The sequence below is a fragment of the Macrobrachium rosenbergii genome, chromosome 8, assembly GCF_040412425.1.
Source record: "Macrobrachium rosenbergii isolate ZJJX-2024 chromosome 8, ASM4041242v1, whole genome shotgun sequence".
Lineage (NCBI taxonomy): Eukaryota > Metazoa > Arthropoda > Malacostraca > Decapoda > Palaemonidae > Macrobrachium > Macrobrachium rosenbergii.
Genome location: NC_089748.1, coordinates 10,106,030 through 10,129,346, shown reverse-complemented (window position 1 = coordinate 10,129,346; position 23,317 = coordinate 10,106,030). Strand labels below are relative to the sequence as shown.

Genomic DNA, 23,317 nt, shown 5'->3' with positions numbered 1-23,317 from the left:
CCACTGTATAAATTGGACTCCTAGAGTGTCCCTATCCCTGCCTCTGGGGCCTTTTGATTCTGTATTACATAAAACTTTTGCCTTAGTAGTTCTAAACAACAATTTCAAATGATCCCACACTATTTCCACTACTTAATTACCTCTCCTGGAAGGGGCATGGGCCCAATGTGAAGACATTTTCCCAAACAAACTTGTGCCAAGTTTGGTTAAAATTAACCAACTGATTCTCCAGAATAAGTGAAAAAAATGTGAACATTTTGTATTCACACTGAAAACACACATACCTCTATACACTAACTCTCAATACCAAAGTCACTTGAGCTTTCACCTCAAGTGAGCAAAAAGAAACAGCCATGAAAAAAGATCTGCATATGCTCTAGGAGAGGTGTAAGATTAATATGTATCAAATATTACAGATGTGTAGCAAGAGATACTACAAGTTGCAAAATATGCATGAAGAAGGATTCAAATGCTTGAAATATAAGAGACAAATTTGCCACTCTTTGAGGTGACAAAATCTGGCGAGGACAAATGTGGTGAAAAAATTACCAAAAAATTTTCTTTAAATATAATAAAATAAAATAGTAAATACTACTGAAAATATTTTTTTCTACCTTACATCTATGGTATGAAAAACAAGTATCATAAACATTCTTACCTCAACATTTCTTTCCCGACCAAGCTTGAGCAAATCTAATGCAGCATCAACAAAATGACTACATTTCTCAATTTCCCGTGCTCGCTCCTGGTACCATAAGCTAATTGTCTCAGCAGTGACATTCAGACCTTGAAACTTTCTCAACTCTGGATTTTCTCTATACAAGAACTCAGCAGGGTCCTCTGTATCTTGTTCTACTGCTTCCCTAATGGGTAAAAAAGGGCCAAGTTCAGCAATTTATTATGATAAAAATACTTGACACAATTTCCACAAAACATTTTACACGATTTTTACAAACCAAAACTTACGTCACTTATGGACTGATTATACTGAGACCAGTTAGACATGAAATATAGGAGGAGCTTACAGGTGAGTTAACTTTCACTAGGAGCAACCTATACTCACTAAGTCATCACACACTGTTTTGAAAATTGGCAAACTGAGCTACATATTAGCTGTAATTAATGGCTTTGGTAGAAGGGTATCAATATTGTCATCATTATCATTAGCGCTTTTAGCACACAGAAGCCACATAACAGATGTATCTGGTGACTTTGGTGAAAGGTTACCACTATTGTTAACATTAGTATGACAGGTTTTCCCTTAGAAGGCTCAACATCTGTTGATAAGATTTTTCCACCTAGAGTGCTTTCTGCCTGTACTTACGTCTGGCCCCTTACCACTAGTCAGCATCCTGTCACTTTTACATTCATCACTTCTATAACAAACTGGCCTTCTCATATTCTTATCATGAGCTTAAATCTTCTCAGTCTCTGTGGCATAAATATATTCCCAGCCTCAGTACACCATATATTTCAGCAATTTCCTTATTTAAAATATGATCTCACTATGCACGCCAGCCATGAATATCATGTGAGCGTTTTCCCAATCCAGTAACATAATTCAGTAGTGTTGTTAAACTAAATCAATATAACATAATATAACCATCTTTTTATCCAAAATCCATTTCAACTGTCCATTCCCAGATGAATACTAATAAATGTTGTAATTATTATTTCCCATCCTTCTCACCCTTACTCCTTTATGATACTTTCTTATGTTCTGGATAGCTCTCCAACGACTGGTTTGCAAGTCTGTTTTAACATATTGCATGTTAGTGACAATGTCATTCCTGCCATCACATTATTCATCTTCTTAATGGGTCTCTAAATGTCTTGTGACTATTTTCTTTATTGGACCTTTTTTTGTGTCAGACACCCTTCTCTTTATATGCTTCAATTCTAAGTACTGCCTTCATCACTGTTCCTTTCACATGTTTTCTTATTCCAAACATTCCCTTTCCTCTCTCATCAATATGGGTGCTTAAAATACAGGTTCTGACATGGGAAAACTGGTTTTTGGTAGCAGCTCTGAAGACTCAAAGGAGTTACCCTTGGGGTCCGGCCAGAGGCTCCATTTAGATTGATCAACTAATATCCAGAATTCTCTCAGTTGGTCTAGGCCAGAATAGTGCCTTCCAGACATCAAGCAACCCATGAAACGTGTGGGGGTCTGCCTAAATAATTAGGGACACTAAGATAATTCTCATCCCATGTAGTGACAGTGGTCTGTTTGCAATAGGGTGTAAGGAAGAATCATCTGGGACATCAGCTGTGATATCTAGATAAACCTGGAGTGACTGGACCAGGCATAATGTCTTATCCATAATACTGAGCTCCTGTAGAAGAATACAGGATTTCCTCTTCAAAGGGTCCTCATTCTTGGCCAGGAATGACAGGCCAAGGAACAACAGCAAGTGATGCCTAGGCATGTGGGTGGTGAAGCACTGAGAGAGCCATGTTCATCGATCCAGGTTCCTGATGCCAAGACAGTCAAGAGGAGGGAACTAAAGACTTCTTTACTAGAGTCAATGCCACACCCAAAGAGTAGGGGCTCCAACAGTGCAACCTTATATATGGCATAATTGTCCAGTAATCCTTCATTTATCCATATTCACGTTATCAATACATCAATAAAATATATATACATGAATAAAATATATATATTACAGAAAAATTATTAAAAAATCATCTGCATGGTTGGCAAGGACGTGTAGGCAACAAGAGGCGATGGTAACCCTATTCACAGTCATTAGTACACTGAGAAAGGATTATTGTGGCGATAGTAGGCCAGGATAAACATTTTATAGGAGGGCTTGAGTGGGGAAGACTGGCAGGCCATTGTCTTCTTGAGAGCTTTCGTGACTGTTATTGGCTTAAAAGCACTATGTCAACTTACAAGTCCTCACACGTCACTTTGTTTATCGCTTTCAAGTGGCTGAGAATGATGTGTTATCACTACAGTAATAAATGGCATAAGTTGCTGGGAGGTTGGGTACTGAAGTGCTATTCACACAAAAGCAAAACGTCATTATATGTCACTAAGTTTATTCCCTTAGAATGGCTGATAGAAATATTTGTCAAGATAACATCACAGGAGTTTCCTTCTCCCATTGATGGCATTCAAAGATACCAATGCCTTTTCCATTTCTCAATACAGTAATTGCTCATTAAATGGCTGCTGTGTGATTCTGTGTGCAATTCCCCAAATCTTGTTGCTTTCATGGACATACTTGCAACATTGCAGGTGCTGCTATTGCTGTGTGTGGTGTTGTTTGTTTAGTGCATGGCCCTACCATCTCCTAAGAGGGCCAGGTAGGTGTTGAAACTTCAGAAGCTGGATATCGTGAATATAATCAGGGTTAGCTGGTCAATGACTCACATCAGGCAGAGTGTGCTAAAGCATGGTCTACCTTGCAGGACATCAAGGCTACCAAGAACAAGCTGAAGAAGTAGGCAATAAACTTTGTGAAGAAGAAAACATGTAGCAAGGCCCACAAGGTGAAGGCCAAGCCCTGCCATGAGGAAACGGAACAGTTAACCTTGATTTGGTTTCATCAGCAGAGGTCAACCACGGTGCATCTTTATGGCACTGAAATGAAGGCCACTGTCCCAAGTTCACAGGTCTGCATGGGGTTGAAGACTTCAAGGCATCCAAGGGTTGATTGTTTCAGTTCAAAATTCAGCATGGGCTTTCCAACAAGAAGACTCATGGTGCATCTTTGGTCTATTCTATTGCTTCTTGCCAACTAACACCTTGGCTGATGAGAAGGAAGGCTTTCAAAGTAACATGTGTCTGCTTTGTTACATGCAAATGCTTCTGGAAGCCATTGCTGCAAACTAGTCACAGCTGGGCATGCAAAGCAACCACTAACCTATGAGGTTTGATGAATAGTCTCCCAGTGATTTGATATCATTCAGTAAAGGCTTGGTTCACCCCCATGATCATTCCCAATTGCTTCCATAACTACTTTTGAAAGAAGATTATCCATCATCAGACACAGGACCTATAGACATTGGGTGAAGGGCTATGCTTCTTGTAAACAATGAGCCTGCATACCCTACCACAACCCAGTTGGTTGGTGACAAAGGTCGTATGTGGGTCATGTTTTTGCCTCTTAATACAACTGCACTCATATATAGCGAACAACCTCCAGCAAAGCATAAACACACATTTCAGTGGAGTGATTTGTTGCTTATAAGCATATACAGGCAGTCCCCGGTTATCGGCAGGCTCGGTTATCAGCAGTCTGGTTTTACAGGGCTTGTCTAGCAACAAAAGTAGGCAATTTTCGGCGCAAAAAATCACCAATTTTCGCTTATCGGCGCCAAGTAATTGGGTACTGGCACCAATACAAACCTAACAGAGGTGCCAATCTCCGGTTATCGGTGCCAGTAAGTGCTGAAAATCGCTGATTTTCAGTTATCTGTGATTTTTCCTTATCATCACGCTGTCAGAACGGAACCCCCTCTGATAACCAGGGACTGCCTGTACTACATAGTGTATACAGTACTGCCTATTGACAAGGTAGGGGAAGTATGAGTACAAAGTTACTGCTTTACATCCACAGTGTTTTTTCACCATATCTGGAACTTTCCAACATCCAGCAGGACCTTGGAGGTATCAATCCAGATAAATGATAAAATACTGTAGTAGCAAATAAGTTGATCAGGAAATTTAGAACAATTTCAACTGTAACTTAACATCAACCGGGCTCTCTGCGTGGAGTTAATCCAACCACACTTCACACAGACTGGTATTGTCAGACAGATGAGGTTTGTAGTTTCTGTGACAGGTGTCTACCAATGTTTGTTGCATAATTCACGGTAGACTTGATTTAGAAAATCCACATAAAAATCATGGGTCAGAAAGGAGGATATTTGGACGACTTTCCTTCCTACTGTCTGACACAGAACGATGGACACAATAGGACTGATTTCCTTGCCCATAGCTGAATGAACCAATGACTGTTGGGCCAACATGGGGCCACTAGGTAGTTGGTTCCACTCAAGGTTAACACTTTGTTAACCTCCTTCTGTTCCAGTCCTGAGGAATACATCTCCCACTACTTCCCGAGTGTCCATGTTCGGAGACATACACTGGAAGTTGATAGTTCTCCCATGTAGCAAACCATGAGCCACTTCCAGATGTGGAAGCAGATTAGCAATCGCTTTGAGGGAGGGTCTATCCAACACCTACTTGGCTGAAGCCACCATCTACCTTGAAAGGGAGTCTGCTGTGAGTGGAATTGCTGACAAGTGCCACTTCCTTTTTTGAGCATCCCTGAGATAGCCAACTTGACTGCACTGAGAGGAGCTGTGTTGGAGCCAGGTCTCCTTATACACATCATTGCTGTCCTACTGTCTAAGACCAACAAAATATGGGTCCTCTTCAGGGACTTAAATTTTATGAGAGACAAACAGACAGCCATCAGTTCTAGGAAATAAATGTGAAACTACCTTAAAACAGGCAACCATCCTCTAGCTTCCTGATGATCCTTCCACTAGCCTTCCCAACCTGTTAAGAAGGTATGTGTGTGTTTAACTACCTGCATGGCCAGGAGAGTCAGATCAACCTGTTTGGCAAGAGTACCATTCCAAGTCTATGGATGGAGTATCTTCCTAACCACCTGCTTTCCCAATGAAGGTAATCACAAAGCCTTTACCAGGCATGTAAGAACTAGACTGTTCACATCCTTGGGTCACAGACTGAGGGTTGGATCTACCACAGTTACAATCTGTAACAGGCCCATGATAAATTCCAACTGTCGTTGGGGAACCCACGATTGGTCCAACAACATTTCCTTATTCTTGTTTGAGTCTGGCTGGGAAGAGACAACCAGCTATGAAGTGTATCCCAATAAAGTCCCATCACACAAAATGCCCATTGGGTAAGAGGCAGAACTTGTTCCAGTTGATCAAAAAACTCCGACTAGTCTGTTGACTATGTCCCAGTTGGTCAGAAAACCCTTTGACAGGAGTCTTTGATTACCACTCTCAGGGTTCTGTGAGCACCCCTCTTTGGTGGTTTCCAAGCTAGCCAATCATCTAGATAGGGAACCAGTTGGACTTCCTCTGTTCCGAGTTCCCAGAGCGCTATTGTTGCCAATTTTGTTTAGATTCTCAGGGCAATGTTTAAGCCAAAGGTTATGACCAGGAACCAGTACTTGTTTCTCCTTACATTGAACCCTAGAAAGATTGATGTGAGTGATTTTCTTGAAATTTAGGCTGTCAAGCCAAGCACTTTCAGCAATTTAGTGCTTACAACAGTGAAAAGAGGGAGTTGGAGTGGTTTGGACACCAAGATAAAAGGATCCAGAAAATAGAGGGGATGCAGTACAGGGATCTATAAGTGAATCTGGGAGAAAACCTCACAGTAACACAAAGAGGTAATAGTTGGAGTGGTTGGGCAGCAAGACTGAAGAGAGCAGGAATGAAGGTAAAGTGAAAGGCTAAAAAGTGGGTGGAACTAGGGGCTGAAGGAATGCTGCAAACACCCATCAGTAATCAAGCCTTAGGAATGGGCAGAAGGGAACAATGATAGGGATGAGTCAGTAAGCATCATTCAGATCAACGAAAATGGGATAGGTCCCATGTTTGGACAATAGTTGTCATCCAGAACTTGTGGCACATACTGTGCTTATCCAATTTTGACATGTCGAGGATCACTCTTCATTCAAAAGTTGATCTTGGAGACGCTAAAGAGATATGCCTGATGACAAATGAACACAGCCTTCTCTGTGGCTCCCTTAAAGAAAGACTTGCAAATACTTATCCGCAGGGGAGGTCCAGTTACTGGAAAAACTGCTTGAGGGGTGGGCAAATGGGTCCACTGCTACCCCAGCCCATTGGAAATCTGGTCTGTCCCCAAGGGGAGGACTTCCACTGCATATAGAGCTGTAGAAGACAATCCCCAACCTATCAAGTCCTATTGAACATCACCTCTTCCTTTGCTCTAATGGGCATTCTGGGAGTTGCCTTTCCTTCCCCTCAACAGGCACATCTCTATACACTGTGAGGCTTAGTGCCTGTTTTGTCTGTGGAACGATTGTTCCCTTGTTGAGGGTGCACTCCTTTTCCCAGTGGTGCTTATTTTTTTGTATAGAGTTTACATCTGTTGTCTTCACTTAGGTAGCGATAGTCAAGTCTGGGTAATCATCGAGTCAGGGTCCAGACAGCATAGCAGCTTGGACAGGTAGTTGTTACCTGTTGGCCCCTACAGCATGAGAGGATGAGAACTTCGTTCGAGTTCAAGGATGAGTCAATGGCTAACCTTAGTCATCTGTGGAGAGGAGGCATTCCTCTGGGACAGCAATTTGGCTGTCGCATCGACTCTGCTGTGAATGTCTGTATTTCGTGGAGATGTTCCTGTTTGCCGTCATGGGGCGGTTCTGACGACTTCACGGCAGTTGTTTGATGGTCATCCTCGACGACCTTTGATGGTCATCCTCTGTGTCCCTTGTTAGTTAGTCTTGACATCTCTGGGTAGATGTTCAGTTTTGTACTGTAGGAGGTTTGTGTATTCAGATGTATGAATTATCAGTAAATTGGTATTTATGATAATTTGGGTTATTGCTATTTGTGCTGCTTTAATGATTGATCTGTTATTTGTGTATTCTTGGTTATACCATTATGTTAATTGATGCTAATTGTAATCATTATGCTGTCTGGAATGTTTGGGTTTTCTTGATGTAGTGTTAGTGTTTATCTTGATTTGGTGTTTTGATGGTAATGTTTTATTTTTAACTAATTTTACTACATCTTTGTTATTTATGACTGACTCATTGATTGTTTGATGTTGTATGTATATTTATTGATTTATGCCAGACTTGACTCATTTGTAAATATGTACATATCTTAATCTTAATAAACTAGTATTAAGGTTATTCTGCTCATTTTGTTGTTCCCCTTTCCCCGTTGTCTGTCTCAATTTCTGCCAGTCATTCCAGTCCCAATATTTTTGTTTTAAAGAACCTGCTGAACCGACTGGTTCATTACAACACCAAAAAAGGGATGCTGCTATTGTTATAAGTGCTGCTACTATAATTGTTGGTAACCCTTCTTCTGTTGCTGGAGAGATCCCTTAGCGAAGACTGAAGTCTTGCATGGTTCCAGATTGTACTGAGGCATCTTGGGTTTGTAGGGTGGAACTCCCAGGAACATTGTTTCCCAGGGTTGCATATAAGCCAGCAGACCAAGTATAATACAACTGTGTTAGTAGGCATAAATTATGAGTTCCATTACAACTGAATCATCACAGAGATCATGACAGTAAGGGGATCAAAGTAAGAAATGAGGTGAAACTGAGGCATGACATGTTGGAGCCTGCCAATGCTTCTCTTCAGACTCTGAAGCACCACTCTACATCATCATACTGCACTCTCCATATGGAAATAATTAAGAAGATAAGAATGAAACAGAATGAAGTTTGGAAATAACACATCATGGAAACTCTGAGGGCTGTTGAACAGTTAGCAGAAACAGAGTCAGGACTTAAAAGATAATATGTGCATATGACAGCCTAACAGAGCCAGCTGATCTTTAATCTTCTGCAGTAAACTGATGTGTATGGGATTTTGTCCAAGGCTTGAAATAGGCTATATTAAAATAATGGGTTTGTGGTGAAACAAGATACAGTATCACTACCCAAAACTTCTATTACCCTCATGAATTAAGGAATCCTAAATCACCTGCTAACCTCTATATTAACTCTTACAATCAATCATCTCTTTTTCTTTTGGTAAAATTAGAGTACAAACGTTCATTTAGAAATATTAAATATCAATGACCATACTGTACCTGCACTCTGGTTCTTCACACCAGTCATCATCACGTAGCTGTTCCTGCTCCCAACAAAAGACTTCACTACCTTCGCACTCTGGCAGCAAAGACCTTCAAACATGAAAATTTTATTAAACTGAGAATGAAATAAATACAATAAATGAATGAAAGGTCACTCTCAATTCGTTATCTTATACTTTACATTCATTATGTTCTATAATTTCTTTCTAACATATTCCAACCAAGAGATCTGGTTAGACTATTTATTAGTCTAACACATTTTATTTCTTATTCACAGAGCATCAAGTAACATATGATACACAGAATATATGAGCAAGAGATCTCTGAATTTTCAGATCACCTAATGTGAAATATTATCTAAACCCACATATTATGGTAAGCAACTATCAGATTTACTTTGAAAAATTATAATCAGCTTAAAAAAATAGGTAAAAGAAATAAAAACCTCATCTTTACTTGACCATTTAAAATCTGTAATCTTTTTAACTACTATATCAGTTACCCTTCCCTAATTATAAAAATTCTAACAAACCCTTCATACAAAGCAGAGACACTTCATAAGATATTTGAGGCTGACAGTCTCCTGTTCATGTTCCTCTACCTGGTATTTAGTCCTTAGCCAGACCTCAGTAATTTCATATTGGGTTCAAGGGACATTTGCCACTGAGATCTAGATAGGATTTCCTTTTGATTTAAGGTGCAATGACAGTGGCCTATGCAGTAAATATTAACTTCAGACTACCATCTGGTCCAGCGTCCAGGTATTCATGCATCATCAATGGCTTGTATATTTTTGTTACTTCTGGAACTTATGTTAATGTTCTTAATTTATTTTATGAAAAATAGTTACCCTACCTCTTGCCTTTTCACTGAGCTATTTCATCTTAAATGTATTTCTTGTGTGAACATCAAAATACCATTGACAAAACATGTCAAGTTTTAAAAACAAAAAGTTAAAAGATATTTTGTCAGATCATCCATCAATTACAATTAACCCAACTGCAAAATTTTCAAGGACCTGCAAATTAATCAATAAAATCTGAACTTTATCATTAATAAAGACAAATTCTTCAGGCAAGCCCTGTGAGAAATGAATGTATTAACCGAGTAGTCTGGTCCAACTACTTAAGAATGTCTGATATAATATCAGAATATTTATATATCGTGTCTGTATTCCTAGTACCATCAAGTAATGCTCTTAAATACATGGATAGGAACAGTTATTACTTTTTTGCTAAGCTAAAAATAAAAATAAACATAGGAAAAAAATTGGTAGATTTTCTGTATAGTAGTACAATAAACAACAACCCACAATTTCCCTTTTATACCTGGCAACTGAAAAGTGGTGGGTTACAATAATTTTCCATTTTAATAATAAAATTTTAATATTAGTACCAACCCATCGACTCTAAAAAATTAAGGCATTTACATTTCTGTTCCCCAGCAAGTAAATTATACTGTCAGCAAACATTAGCCCTATTATATTGTGTGGAATAATTCTGCTTAACCCTTAAACACCGACTGGATGTATCATACGTCGACTAAAATTGTCTGTTGGGTGCCAAGTGGACGACGTACTGCTACGTCGACTACAAAAATTTCAACCTTCGGTCAACTTTGACTTCGACGAAATGGTCGAAAACGCAATTGTAAGCTAAACCTCTTACATTCTAGTAATATTCAATCATTTGCCTTCATTTTGCAACAAATTGGAAGTCTCTAGCACAATATTTCGATTTATGGTGAATTTTTTAGAAAAACTTTTTCCTTACGCCTCGCAAGGTAACTCGCCAAAAATTTCAGAAATTCTTTTATCATTTTGTTGTAAGTTTTGCACTGTTTTATATTAGCCGTTACATAAAGTTTTATATATGAAAACGTGCGCAATTTCATGTAAAATACAGCAACATACAACCCATGGTTGTAGCTTTTATCAGTTTGGAAATATTTTCATATAAACCACGATAACTGCCAAAATTTCAACCTTCGGTCAACTTTGACTCCACTGAAATGGTCAAAAACGCAATTGTAAGCTAAAACTCTTACATTCTAGTAATATTCAATCATTTACCTTCATTTTGCAACAAATTGGAAGTCTCTAGCACAATATTTCGATTTATGGTGAATTTTTGAAAAAACTTTTTCCTTACGTCCGCGCCAGAAATTCTTTCAATCGTTGTCGTAATGTTTGCACCGTTTTATATTAGTTGTTACATAAAGTTTTATATATGGAAATGTGTGCAATTTCATGTAGAATACAACAGAAAATAACTCATGGTTGTAACTTTTATCAGTTTTGAAATATTTTCATATAAATCACAATAACTGCCAAAATTTCAACCTTCGGTCAACTTTAACTCGACCAAATGGTAAAAACGCAATTATAATCTAAAACTCTTACATTCTAGTAATATTCAATCATGTACCTTCATTTTGCAACAAACTGGAAGTCTCTAGCACAATATTTCGATTTATGGTGAATTTCTGAAAAAATAACTTTTTCCTTACGCTCTGCGCTGTAACTCGGCCAACTTCTCAGAAATTCTTTCGTCACGCTTGTCGTAATGTTTGCATCGTTTTACATTAGTCGTTACATAAATTTTTATATATGAAAATGTGCGCAATTTCATGTAGAATACAACAGAAAATAGCTCATGGTTGTAGATTTTATCAGTTTTGAAATATTTTCACATAAATCACGATAACTGCCAAAATTTCAACCTTCGTCAACTTTAACTCGACCAAAATGGTAAAAAAACGCAATTGTAAGCTAAAACTCTTACATTCTAGTAATATTCAATCATTTACCTTCATTTTGCAATAAATTGGAAGTCTCTAGCACAATATTTCGATTTATGGTGAATTTTAAAAAAACATTTTTCTTACGTCCACACGTAACTTGGCCAACATCTCAGAAATTCTTTCGCCACGTTGTCGTAATGTTTTGCACCGTTTTATATTAGTCGTTACATAAAGTTTTATATATGAAAATGTGCACAATTTCATGTACAATACAACAGAAAATAACTCATGGTTGTAGCTTTTATCAGTTTTGAAATATTTCCATATAAATCACGATAAATAGAAAACATTCTACTTTCGGTCAACTTTAACTCGATCGAAATGATCAAAAACTGCAACTGTAAGCTAAAACCCATACAGTCTAGTAATATTCAATCAATTAGCTTCATTTTTCAACAAACGGGAAGTCTCTAGCACAATATTTCAATTTATGGTGAATTTTTGAAAAAAAATTTTTACGTCCGCGCGTTACAAATTCATGCATCATTTTGTGATAATATTTTCTGTGTTGCTTTTGATCGTTTTACAATTTGTTATATACCAAAATTATCGTAATTTAGTGTACAATACAAAGAAAAAAATAACCCGTTAGCTTTAACCGTTTTGCTCACAGCATGATTTGTATAAAATTATATATGAAAATTTTTTTTTTGCGCTATCATATATTTCAATATTTATATATGATAATGATATTTTTTCATTTCTGATGGTCGCATACTAAACTTCAGGCAATGACAAAAAAAGGAGCCAAAATGAACTCTTAATCTTAAAAACTAAGCGTGCTGTGATTTTTGAAAAAACTTTTTCCGCTTCGCGCTAACTCCCGAACGCCGCCGGCACACGGGAGACGTTTTTGTAAATAGAGGCTCAGCGTTTAAGGGTTAATATTCTGCTCTCAAAAATTCAATGTGCAGACTGTCTGAATGCCAAAGATGGGGACTGAAAAAATGTCTGAACATAAGCAAAGGGCAGGCTATGGAAAACAAATTATATGGGGGATGACTGAGTTCTTGAAAGTCTTTTGAGAGTGAGTGGCCCAAAACATTACCAACCTAAGTTATCACCAAAGATAGTCATGACTTACTTGGTGTTTACACAATTCAACTGACTTTATGAAACTTAGCTGTCAAGCCAAGCACTGGGGCATTTTAGGCCATTCAGCACTTAAAATTTACTGACTAAGTAGTTACAGAATTAAAATACCAAAATTTTATATAAAATTCTACTTTTTACTCAAATTATACAAAACAATTTCTTTACCTATATTCAAATGGGCCCATAGTGGGTGGGAAGTTTGATAAAATGGCTAACTGGTGAGGAAGAGTTTCATTCCCATGATATGTAAACATGGCATCTACCCCACGCCAGTCATAACCACGGGCAAATTCTACAGCTGCAGAAACAGCAGATTGGCTTCGAAACTTATCAAAGAAAGTTGCATCATAGTGCTCTGGTGCAACATGAGCACCCCCAAGGAGAACCTAAAAAACAAAACAACAGATAAGTAATTTTTTTAGTTGAAGCCTTTCAAGGCAAAAACCTTACTTCATCATAAAATTCCAGCAATTATAAATATTTCATTAATTCTATTTGCAACTTCTCTACTCTCACCTCATAGGTTGCTAAACGATCCAAATACATAAGGAGCTTTTGTCTGGCACGTATAACTTTCTTCTGTTCGCTGTTTAGATTTTTGAAATCAATCTGCAAGTATTTTTTTAAAAATTACAATTAAGATTAAGCAGCATCATATAAAATAATATTATTTACACTCCAATATATGGAAAATTTTTTAAAATACATTTTAGTAATGGGGCAAATTTACAAGTTGTATTTGTAAACCTAAGGAAATAGATTCCCTTAGCCACAGTTCACAAATTTTACAGATGGCAGAATTACAATTAGAATGTTTTTCAGAGCATATTATGTGCCTAGCACCACAATGATAATATGCAACATAACATCATAAGCAGGAGTTCTGGGCTTCCTACTGGATTTTGCCATGCTACTTCCTTATCTACAAATTTTTTTATCAACTTTTCCTAATCCCCCCCTCCCCATTACGTGCCCAAACCCTCTTAAAACTTTGAGACTCATTCTACATTGCAACCACTCAAAGCATCTCAGCAACCTCCTTAGCTGTAAACTGATCTTCCCATTGCACACAGCCATTATTATGCAATGTTAATAATCCAAATGTACTGCAAACCTTGAGAATTATATATAATTAACCCCTTCCTTTATTATTCCAAGTATATTGTAATCATGAACCATAATCATGAACCATTTTTATAAATATGACAATACATATTCATTAATCTAAAATAACCCTACTTATTTTTATTATCCTCATTTTACTCATTATTTGATGTATTCCTTTTTTCAATCCTTTTCCTATTAGCTAGCATTCAGCATGCATTTCCTCAGGAGATTGAAGTGGTTCTTGTTTACATATATGAAAGAGTTTCAGGTGACAAATGCCACCAACATCTGCCTAAATAGTCTTATTTTGTTCACCTCATTACCCTCCACAATCAAAATGAATGACAAAGAAACTGTAGTAGCCATAATTATGAAGACATAATGCATTCATGAGATGAAAATACAGTAACAGTAAATAATCAACCTCCAGATTCCAAACTCTCCTTCTCAAATGTTGCATGCATAAAATAATAAAAATATCTTTATAATATTCCATAATTCAAAAATAAAATTAACTAATACAATAATTTTTATTATTTTTCACATTTTTCTAAGACTCCTGAGTTAACTCAGAAGGGCAAAAATGTCATAGTATTTCAAAGTCAAATAACTTCCAAAGTACTGACAATTTTTAAAAAACTACATATGTACTGCATATTATTCTCTACAAAACATTTAAAAAAATGAAAAGCCTGCTTATTTTTTACACAATTCCAAAACATATGAAAGGGAAGGGTTATAGCATATAACCAAAACAGTTCAGGGTATACAGTATTTTATAAATAATGATGCAATTCTGAGACTATAACTCCACAATCATATGTATATGAAAATAAACTGATGCTTTGGCAATATTTCTCCTTTAGCTTATAAAAATTTTATTTTTACATTTACACTTAATGTTTTCACACAAACCCTTTAATTCATATGGTCATTCATTTGTCACAAAGAGTTCCAAACAAAAAAACTTTTGAACAATGAGTTTTTGAACAATGAAGTCATTAACATGCACACACCACACATGCAAGGGGCAGATCCAAAGGTCCCAGTTGTCCATACATCTCATACCTTTTGTTGTTTGCACCTCTGACAGCATGAACATGGTGAGAGGAGGAAAGTTATGCTCAAAGAAGGGGTTTATATGACAAAAACAATTATGTTATAAGAAATTACATTTGCTTCACAACAAACCCTTTTACTTACTAGTGCCCAAATTTCAATTTAGGTAGGGAGGAATTGAGCTGTCAGATCCCCAGCCCTAGCTCAGAAATAATGATCTGTATTGCACTTTATGTTACTAGAATAAAGACCTCTAGCCTAGCCTAAAGGAACTGAGTGAATGTACCCTTGTAACAGTAAAGTACAAGGTTTGTAAAAGTATGCTCTTGTTAACTGACTATCTTCCTCAGTAGATCTGCCTGGAACTGGGACAGATGAAAAGTGTATCATAGTAAACCATACAGCTTTCCACATTGGTACAACTTAATTATGTGTAACATAAAGGATGATGACATTGTCTAGGATCCCATAATGGGAAAGTGAAAGGAGTACTGAGGAGATAAGTATGGAAGGTCCACTAGCCAAAAACCCTTCTCAAAACATACTCTTTGCTATGCTACTACCACAGATCCCAAGGAGAAAGGTTCTAACCACTCAAGAGGCACTTTCCTTAAATAAAAATCTGCAACATTAGTTTAAAATCAAAGCTTTCACTAAAGATCTAATCTCATGCCTACTGACAATAAAAAATCCTACATTACCACAAGTCACATTATCATATACACTTAAATAACTTTCCTAAGCCAATTCAAGACTGTATTTCTAGTTACTGGCTTTCTGTTTCTCCCCACTGACATGAAAAACCTTGAAAAAGTTTTTCTGGAATCCTTAGTCCTCTGGAAGTTTGGGCATAAAGCCCTGGCTTGGCCTAGAAGATGAACCTCACTGCTTTAGGAATGAGCCAAAAGTGAAGATATGGTGAAGGATGCAGTAAAAGTCTCCCAATCCTAATGTTTGGATCATGGCAATGAAATAGGCAGCTACAGAGAAGCCAACAGACCTCCAGCCCTCTGTGTGTGTGATGTTACTCTACAGGAGAAAGCATGTAGCTCACTTTGTGAGGTTACATGACCATACAAGGCATCTAGCTCACTAACTCTATACAATGGTGCAAATATAAAATGAAAAACTGTCTTCAGCCTTTCCAAAATAAAGTCCTTTTTCAAAATCACATATGTATTCTTGGTAAAACTATGTAGAAACAAACAGATATTCCATGTGGTAGTCTTCATATTATGTCTAGGGAATTCCTTCTCAAAATCTTCACATAACTGACTTCATTTTGCCCATAAAGACAGATCTATAGCTGGGCTTCAAACGCTGTATTTGGATAATGCAGATCTGTAGCCTTTGTAACTGACAGTGGCAGGCCATTGTGATGGTGCAGAAACAAGAAATCTGCTATCTAAGGAAAGAAGGCAGTGTCAGGACCAATACTTCTTTCACTGCACAAACCAAAGAAGGCAATCCACTTAGCCTGGTATGCGACAGAATGGAGAATATCTGCATAGTCTAGGGATTGCTTTGGCAGCCTCATCAAATATCCTTGGCATCCACAGTGTTGCTCAAAAACCCACCAAAAGTGGAGATCCAGCATTTCTAGATTTTAATGGAATCTGAGAAAGTGAGGTTGGCAGAGTAATGTCCTTCAACAAGGAAGTTTCCTAAGCAAGTTCCCTGGTAGGAACAGTAGATCTACATACCATTCTTGATTCTGTCAATGGGGATCCATCAGTCATGTTGAGTTATTGAAAACTAAACTGTCAAGAATTTCCATAGAATGTATAAAAGCATTCAACTTCAAAGCACCTGGATCTGACAAGGGTGAACAAAAAACCAGAAGTCTGCTGAAGAAGTCTCCCTTCGGAGTCCCTTACAAATTTCTGGATAGGGAGACCACTTTCTAACTTTGTGCTCCCCTGATTTATTAGATAAACTACTATGGTCACACTGTAAGACATGAACGCTCTCAGGACTAGAGATACTGCCTTCAATTCATTGTAGTATATGTACAGATTCTGCTATGTCAACCACTTCCTCTAAAGTGTAAGTCAAACACGTAACCTCTTGAACCTTCTGTGGAAGAGACCAAAATTATACAATTGGAGATGAGACACCAAGAGCTACTCCTACTCTAAGGTTCTGAGTGCTCTTCCACCACAGTAGATCTATTTGCACTTCCTCCAACAGAGCAACTGGATGGTTGTCCAGTTCCACTACAGCTGCCAACGATCTCTTCAGTTGTATTTGAAGAGATCACAACTTCAGCTGGCTGCAAGCAAGACACTAGCTTTTCTAATGAAAACATATGGCCTTATACAGTTGGCAACAACTTAGCAAGGGATTCCAAACACATGAAAAACTCTTGAGAGACAGTCAGAAATCTCAGAATTCTGTCTACTAACAGACAAACTAAGGCTTACAGAGCACATATCTCTATACCTAAGTAGGTAGCCTTTACAGTTGGTTCTGAGTCTGACTTTTCCCAATTTTTATGCAATCCCACATCCCAATAAGGAATGAGAAGTCACTATAAATGTCATCATATGGCAACAGCCTTCATACCTGTGCAGATCACTGGCACATGGGCCTTGGTAGACACTTGCCTGGCAGTAGCCAGTCCAAAGCTACGTCCTTGAACTGGAACACCTTCCCTAACCAAATGAAACGGAGACATTTACTGGAATGTGGGTCCACCAGAGTGTACATTATAATAGTCACCCTTGAAACCTGTAGATGCTAAAATGTTCCTTTTCTAAAGAAACTGATGATAAGCAGCCACTGTGTCCATCCTAAAAGGGGTCTACCTGAGTCACTGGTTCAGTGGGCTGAGAATGACAATGGGAGGTCTGCAACCTACTACTAAAATACAGATTTGGCAATAAAACCCTACACAGCCAACTATCAGCTCCTCTATCTCATATTTTTTCATCTTGGATTTCCCCTCTGTCCAGTCCTATGCACTAATTACAATTTGTTCTGTGTGGCAGGAAAACTTGTGGTTGTAACACCAGAGGAGACTCAATCATAACCCTCCCTGACTACCAGGACCACTCAGGTTTTTTCCCCTGATTTTGCCCACAACCTTCAAATTTTATAGAGATGAGTTCCTGATGGAGAACTCGAGATCATGGAGCCAAAGCAAAATGGGTTCTGCTGCTAAACTTACTGGCCCTGCTGCCTTGAATGGGTGGCAGCAGCCCCTTTGGGAGTGTTCTCATAAATAAGGTATTCTTGCAGGATCTCATGCCAGGTGTTCCCTGTTAAATTCTTCTCTCCCATGGATAGTGCTGATGCTGTTTACTACATTTGGCATTTAGTACTGGAAAGAGTAACTTTCAGACAAATAGCCACAGAATCTTGGACTCAAAAACCAAGCTAATCCCTAAGAAACGACAATTTTAGATGTCTAACGTCTGAGGATGTAAAAACCTTAGAATTCATTCAAGACTGCATCTCTTTTCCTCAACACTACATTGGCAAACATGTTGATTATCAAGCAGACTGCAGAATTGGGGCTCTTCCCAGTAACAAAACAATTCTCCTGGCTCGGTTATTTTAATTGACTGCAGCACTCTCCCAGACAGGAAATCACTACTTGCACCTAAATCCTATTCCTGCCAGTTGTAATTGCAGGGAATTCTCAAAGGTTATCTCTAACAAACTTTTTCCTGCAGCAGAGAACAACATAGGAGGCAGAAATAACTGCAGAATGAATGTCCACACAAGGGCGTCAGTCTCTAAGGAAGTTATGATAGGCATACATGGAACACACCAGAATACAATAAAACCTTTTCAGTCTCTTCAAGCCTAGAAAGAAAAGAGCTGAAGAGAAGGCCACATGCTTCTCACAGTCTCAACTGGTACCACTGCCAGCCATCCTGTCCCTGACTTCTGTCATGATGCTGAGTTTTGCTTCAGCAAAAGGAGGACAAAAATCAAGGAAACATCCTCTAATTTTGATGGTGCTTGCAATGCCCAGACTGCAACTGAGACCACCTTCTGTGATGTTACATTTCTTAGAGTCAAAACCCTCTACAAAAATGGTCCAGAAATTTCCACTTAGCAATAGGTCAACAAGGGGGAGTCAAGCATCTACATAATGAATCTCCTCGAAAGCAGAGCCAAGGTGACTTCCTTGATAAGATTGTGACTGCCCACCAGGGGTCATGGTAACCTGCCTCATCACAGGTAACTTAGAACAGTTTTCTTGGGCCCTTGATAAAGTGACGATATCCTGGGATCTTTATCCAAAGATCCTGATAAGGATGAGAGAAAAGAAATGGCATCGGTTTTGACTGATTTACTGTAGTCTTCATTATCTCTCAAGAATGAGCTTGTAGAGGGTCTGCTCTTAATGTCTCTGGGAGTGACTGACTGTCAGAGGAATTACTGTTTAAAATGAGCAAATCACTACCAAGATTTCAGTGGTTCTGATTCTGTCTTCTGGAGTAGCTTGAATCCTTAGAACACGAGCACTATGGTTCAGTACAGACTCTGGGATCAAGTCCAGAATGTACAAATCTGGGGCCCATGACCATACAGCCAGGGAAGAATATTGTGGAGGAGGGATAACCTAGAACCAGCTGCACTTTTACAGTCAAGAATCTGGAAAAGTAGTCATTAAAATATTCTCTTTCTGCTGTCTGATACTATGTCAGCAAACACAATTCTGCTGGACCAATTTTAAGTCTACACTGACATGGGTTATGTCTGAAAATACAAACTCTTCAAGATACATGTGACATCTTTACCTCCAGATTAGCCTGTCAACTTTATCATTCCATCATGTTGCAGGAAAAAGTAACGCCTGGAAAGGGAATCCAGCCATCTCAGACCAAATGATGTTGTAAACAATAATAACAGTAAGCACCAATACTTGGTGCTGGACACATCTGAAATTCCGTAGATGATGAGGAAGGGGGAATATTGTATTATCTGATATCTTCTTTGATAAAGCCTGTACTTTGTTCATTTATACAAGCAGTCAAAAGACTGTATTTTCCTCCAAGATCCCAAAATCCAGCTTTGACCAAAACATCTGATTGTCCAAACAAACTAATAGTGTAGTTCCGTTCATAAAGTTCTAGTCCTCATGTAGAATCAAGTAAGGGGAGGTTTGGTCTGGCACTGTGGTCTAAGAAGAAGCAACACCTGGTTTTTGATGGGTCTCCCTGCTATCACCAATCATCCCCAGGTCAACTGATATTCCCTAAATGGACAGCCATTGTAGGAGGTACCAGACAGTTTAGTGCTTCCAACGACAGGAGCACATTCCATGCCATTAACCTACTCCTCTCCACAGAAGTACTAAGTGTCTCATAGTGCAGTTTCCTGTCACCACAGAGGTGTGAATCCTGCAGTGATCAATGCCAACTCCCCCATACACATTACAGTACTATCCTGGATCTTGTCAATAACACTGTCTTCATTAGAGCTCATCCTCAATGTGAAGTTTTTGGTTCTCCCATTATTTTCTCATTTTCCCACTTTCTACTTTTTTCTATTTTTAAGCTATGTAGGAAACTCACTTCCCGGTTTACGCGGTTTTTACTGACGCTTTTCAAATATATTCATCAGAAATTATTTCCTGGCTTACGACGCATGTTCCGGAAACTCCGACGGAAGAAATATGGCCCCAAAATGGCAGAATAATCATAATTTGAAGGTTTTTTTATGTAAAACTCATTAATAATGAACATCGTTTTCAATTTAAAAGTAAGGTTTTCTTATGATTTTTGACGATTTTCGACGATGTTCCGCCACGACGATTTTCGTTATTTAGCATTAATTTCTTTGTATTTAGAAAGCAGATGCATCATTGCTTTAAAAAAATGGTAAAGTTGTTATTGACACACTTATATTCAACAACTCAAACAGTCTTCTAGCTCTAAGAGGGAAAAGTGGTGTGTGATTGCTTATAAATACATCTCTTAATTCAAATAATTTTTTGGTTGGAGAATCACTTAACTGAATTCTCAAGGCACTCTTCACTGTTACAAACTCTCTATGGAGAGACAGTGGTAGTTCACCACACTCACCTTGTAAAGATGAGGTTGGTGATGATCTAAAGGCTCCTGAACATTTTCTAAGGCCTTCATTGTGAACTGGGTCTAATGTTTTCAACATTGCGTCTGATGCTGAGCCATACATTTCGCTTCCATAGTCAATGACACACAGCACTATTGCTTTATAGAGTAAAGTAAGGGTATGTCTACTGGCTCCCCAAGTCGTGTCTAATAGTTTTTTAATTGTATTTAATGCTCTTTTACATTTTGATTTCATGTATGTTATGTGAACTCTCCAATTTAGATGAGTATCAAATACTAATCCCAAAAATTTTGCTGTTTGGCCAATTGGTATGGAAATATCTCTGATTTTTAAGTCTATATCTTCACATTTCTTCCACTTTTTATTTGTATATAAAACATGACTGCTTGAGTCTTAAGAATGGATAATTTAAAGCCTACAGATGAGGTCCTTGACAATACATCATCAATTCTCACTTGAAAATGCAATTTGTCAGAAAGTTTTAAATAAACCTGGGTAAATGTCTACAAATGCTGTTTTTATGTAATGTTTTTCATACCGCATATCTCCATGTAGTATCATGTACCTTTTCAATGTCAAAAAAGACAGCTATAGTAATTTGTTTTTGTTCAAACCTCTTCATATGTGGTCTTCTAAGGTGGACAAAGAATCCAATGTAGATCTGTTACACTGTAACCCAAACTGAGTGAGAGTCGAAATTTTATTTTCTCGAATGTGCCTTGTTAGTCGAGCATTTACCATTTTCTCTAGTAATTTGCATAAACAACTTGTTAAAGATATTGGTATGTGTTTGTTTACATTACTGGGATCCTTTCCAGGTTTGGGGATACGATTAATTATAGCTTTCCGCCATTCATCAGGAAATAAATATCAAAGCCATAAGTGATTATAAAATTGTAATAAGTATGCTCTGCCAAAGGTGCTTAGTGGTAGATCATTTCAAAACAAATATTGTCACCTCACGATTTGCGGACTTACCTATTCGCGGATTTCCCTGTGGAACATATATACACATTATTTGCGGAAAATTTGACCATACATAGTATTTTTCACTGAGAAATACTCACTAATTACTGTATTTTCATACAATTTTCATGACTAAATGCACTTTTTCTGATAAACTATTAAAGTATTCAGGGATAAGCTTTTTTAGAGATTTTTTTTGTGTTTGAACTATCAAAATAGGCAGTTCTAAGTATTTTTAGAGGGGTTTTAAGTATTGACGGATTTTAGCTATTCGAGGGGGGTGTAGTGCACATCCCCGTGAATAAGGGGGTTTGCTGTATAATATATATATTTCTATTATTTCAAAATTTATTTTTATTAATTCTATATTATTTTTCTTTGTGCAGAAGTGCTCATCTAAATTATTACCACTACTTACATTTGCTAAGTTTTCTCCTATTACATTACTTATTTCTTTCGGATCACGCATTCTTTTCCCATCTTTTAATATGGAATATCTAGGTGGTTTAACATGGGTACCATTTATTTTCCTGAATTTTTCCCATATTTTTTGTATGGGAATATTATTAGAGAGATCTGACAAACACATTTCCTCCATGAAATGATTCTTCCTTGAATTACTTCTTTTTTAAATTTTGCAGATAATTTGTTGCAGATAGGTTTTAATGTATCAATTTCTTGTAATAATATAGTCATTTTTTGTCAAGTTCCTTCTCATATCAGTAATGTTTTATTTATTTTGTTGATTTTTTTATTTAAATTATCTAGTTGTCTCCCTATTGAGTGTTTTGTTTTTATTACTTATGTTAGCTTATCAGACCACCATGGAATTTTGTGTTTTGTTGGATGAGGTTTTGATTTTGGTATTGCTTTATCAGCAGCATTTTTAATGAAATCAACAAGAAATTTATTAGTTTCATTACGGTCATTTAAATATTCAAATGTTGGGACATTCTTAGTGCATTTCATATCACTCCCAATCTGCTTTATAAATGTTATAGTGAGTGACATGTTTTGCAGGATCATTTTGTAATAATGAAATTAATACTGAGAAATTATCACTATTGTGGTAGTCATCAACTGTATTCCAGTCTAATCTGTCTACTATATTTGAGATACATAGAGTTAAGTTTACTGAGGAAAATGTTCCATGTGTTTTTGAATAATATGCGCTGACTTCGTTGTCATTTATACATCACATGTCATCTGAATCCATAAATTCTTCTACTTTACTTCCTGTTCTATTATTAATGTAGGTTCTTTAGCACTGTTATGTAATTCTTTAAGTTTATCAATGCCATAATTTTTATTAGGCTGGTTGTATAAATTATAAATTACATAATTAGCATTTTTTATTCTATTATGATTAGCAAGAATTCGCTAGCAAATTGCCTCCCCCTCCCCCTCCTTTGTTGTTGTTGGTTGTTGTTGTGTTTCA

At 37.4% G+C, this 23,317-nt stretch overlaps 1 protein-coding gene across 1 annotated transcript in view; it reads right to left on the bottom strand.

Moving 5' to 3' along the window:
• The window catches only part of LOC136840600 (NBAS subunit of NRZ tethering complex-like), a 791,298-nt gene that overhangs the window by 605,329 nt on the left and 162,652 nt on the right, over nucleotides 1-23,317 (bottom strand). The window contains 4 exon segments of the mRNA XM_067107278.1: nucleotides 659-863; nucleotides 8,797-8,889; nucleotides 12,862-13,082; nucleotides 13,213-13,305. Coding sequence (XP_066963379.1) covers nucleotides 659-863; nucleotides 8,797-8,889; nucleotides 12,862-13,082; nucleotides 13,213-13,305 — 612 coding nt within the window.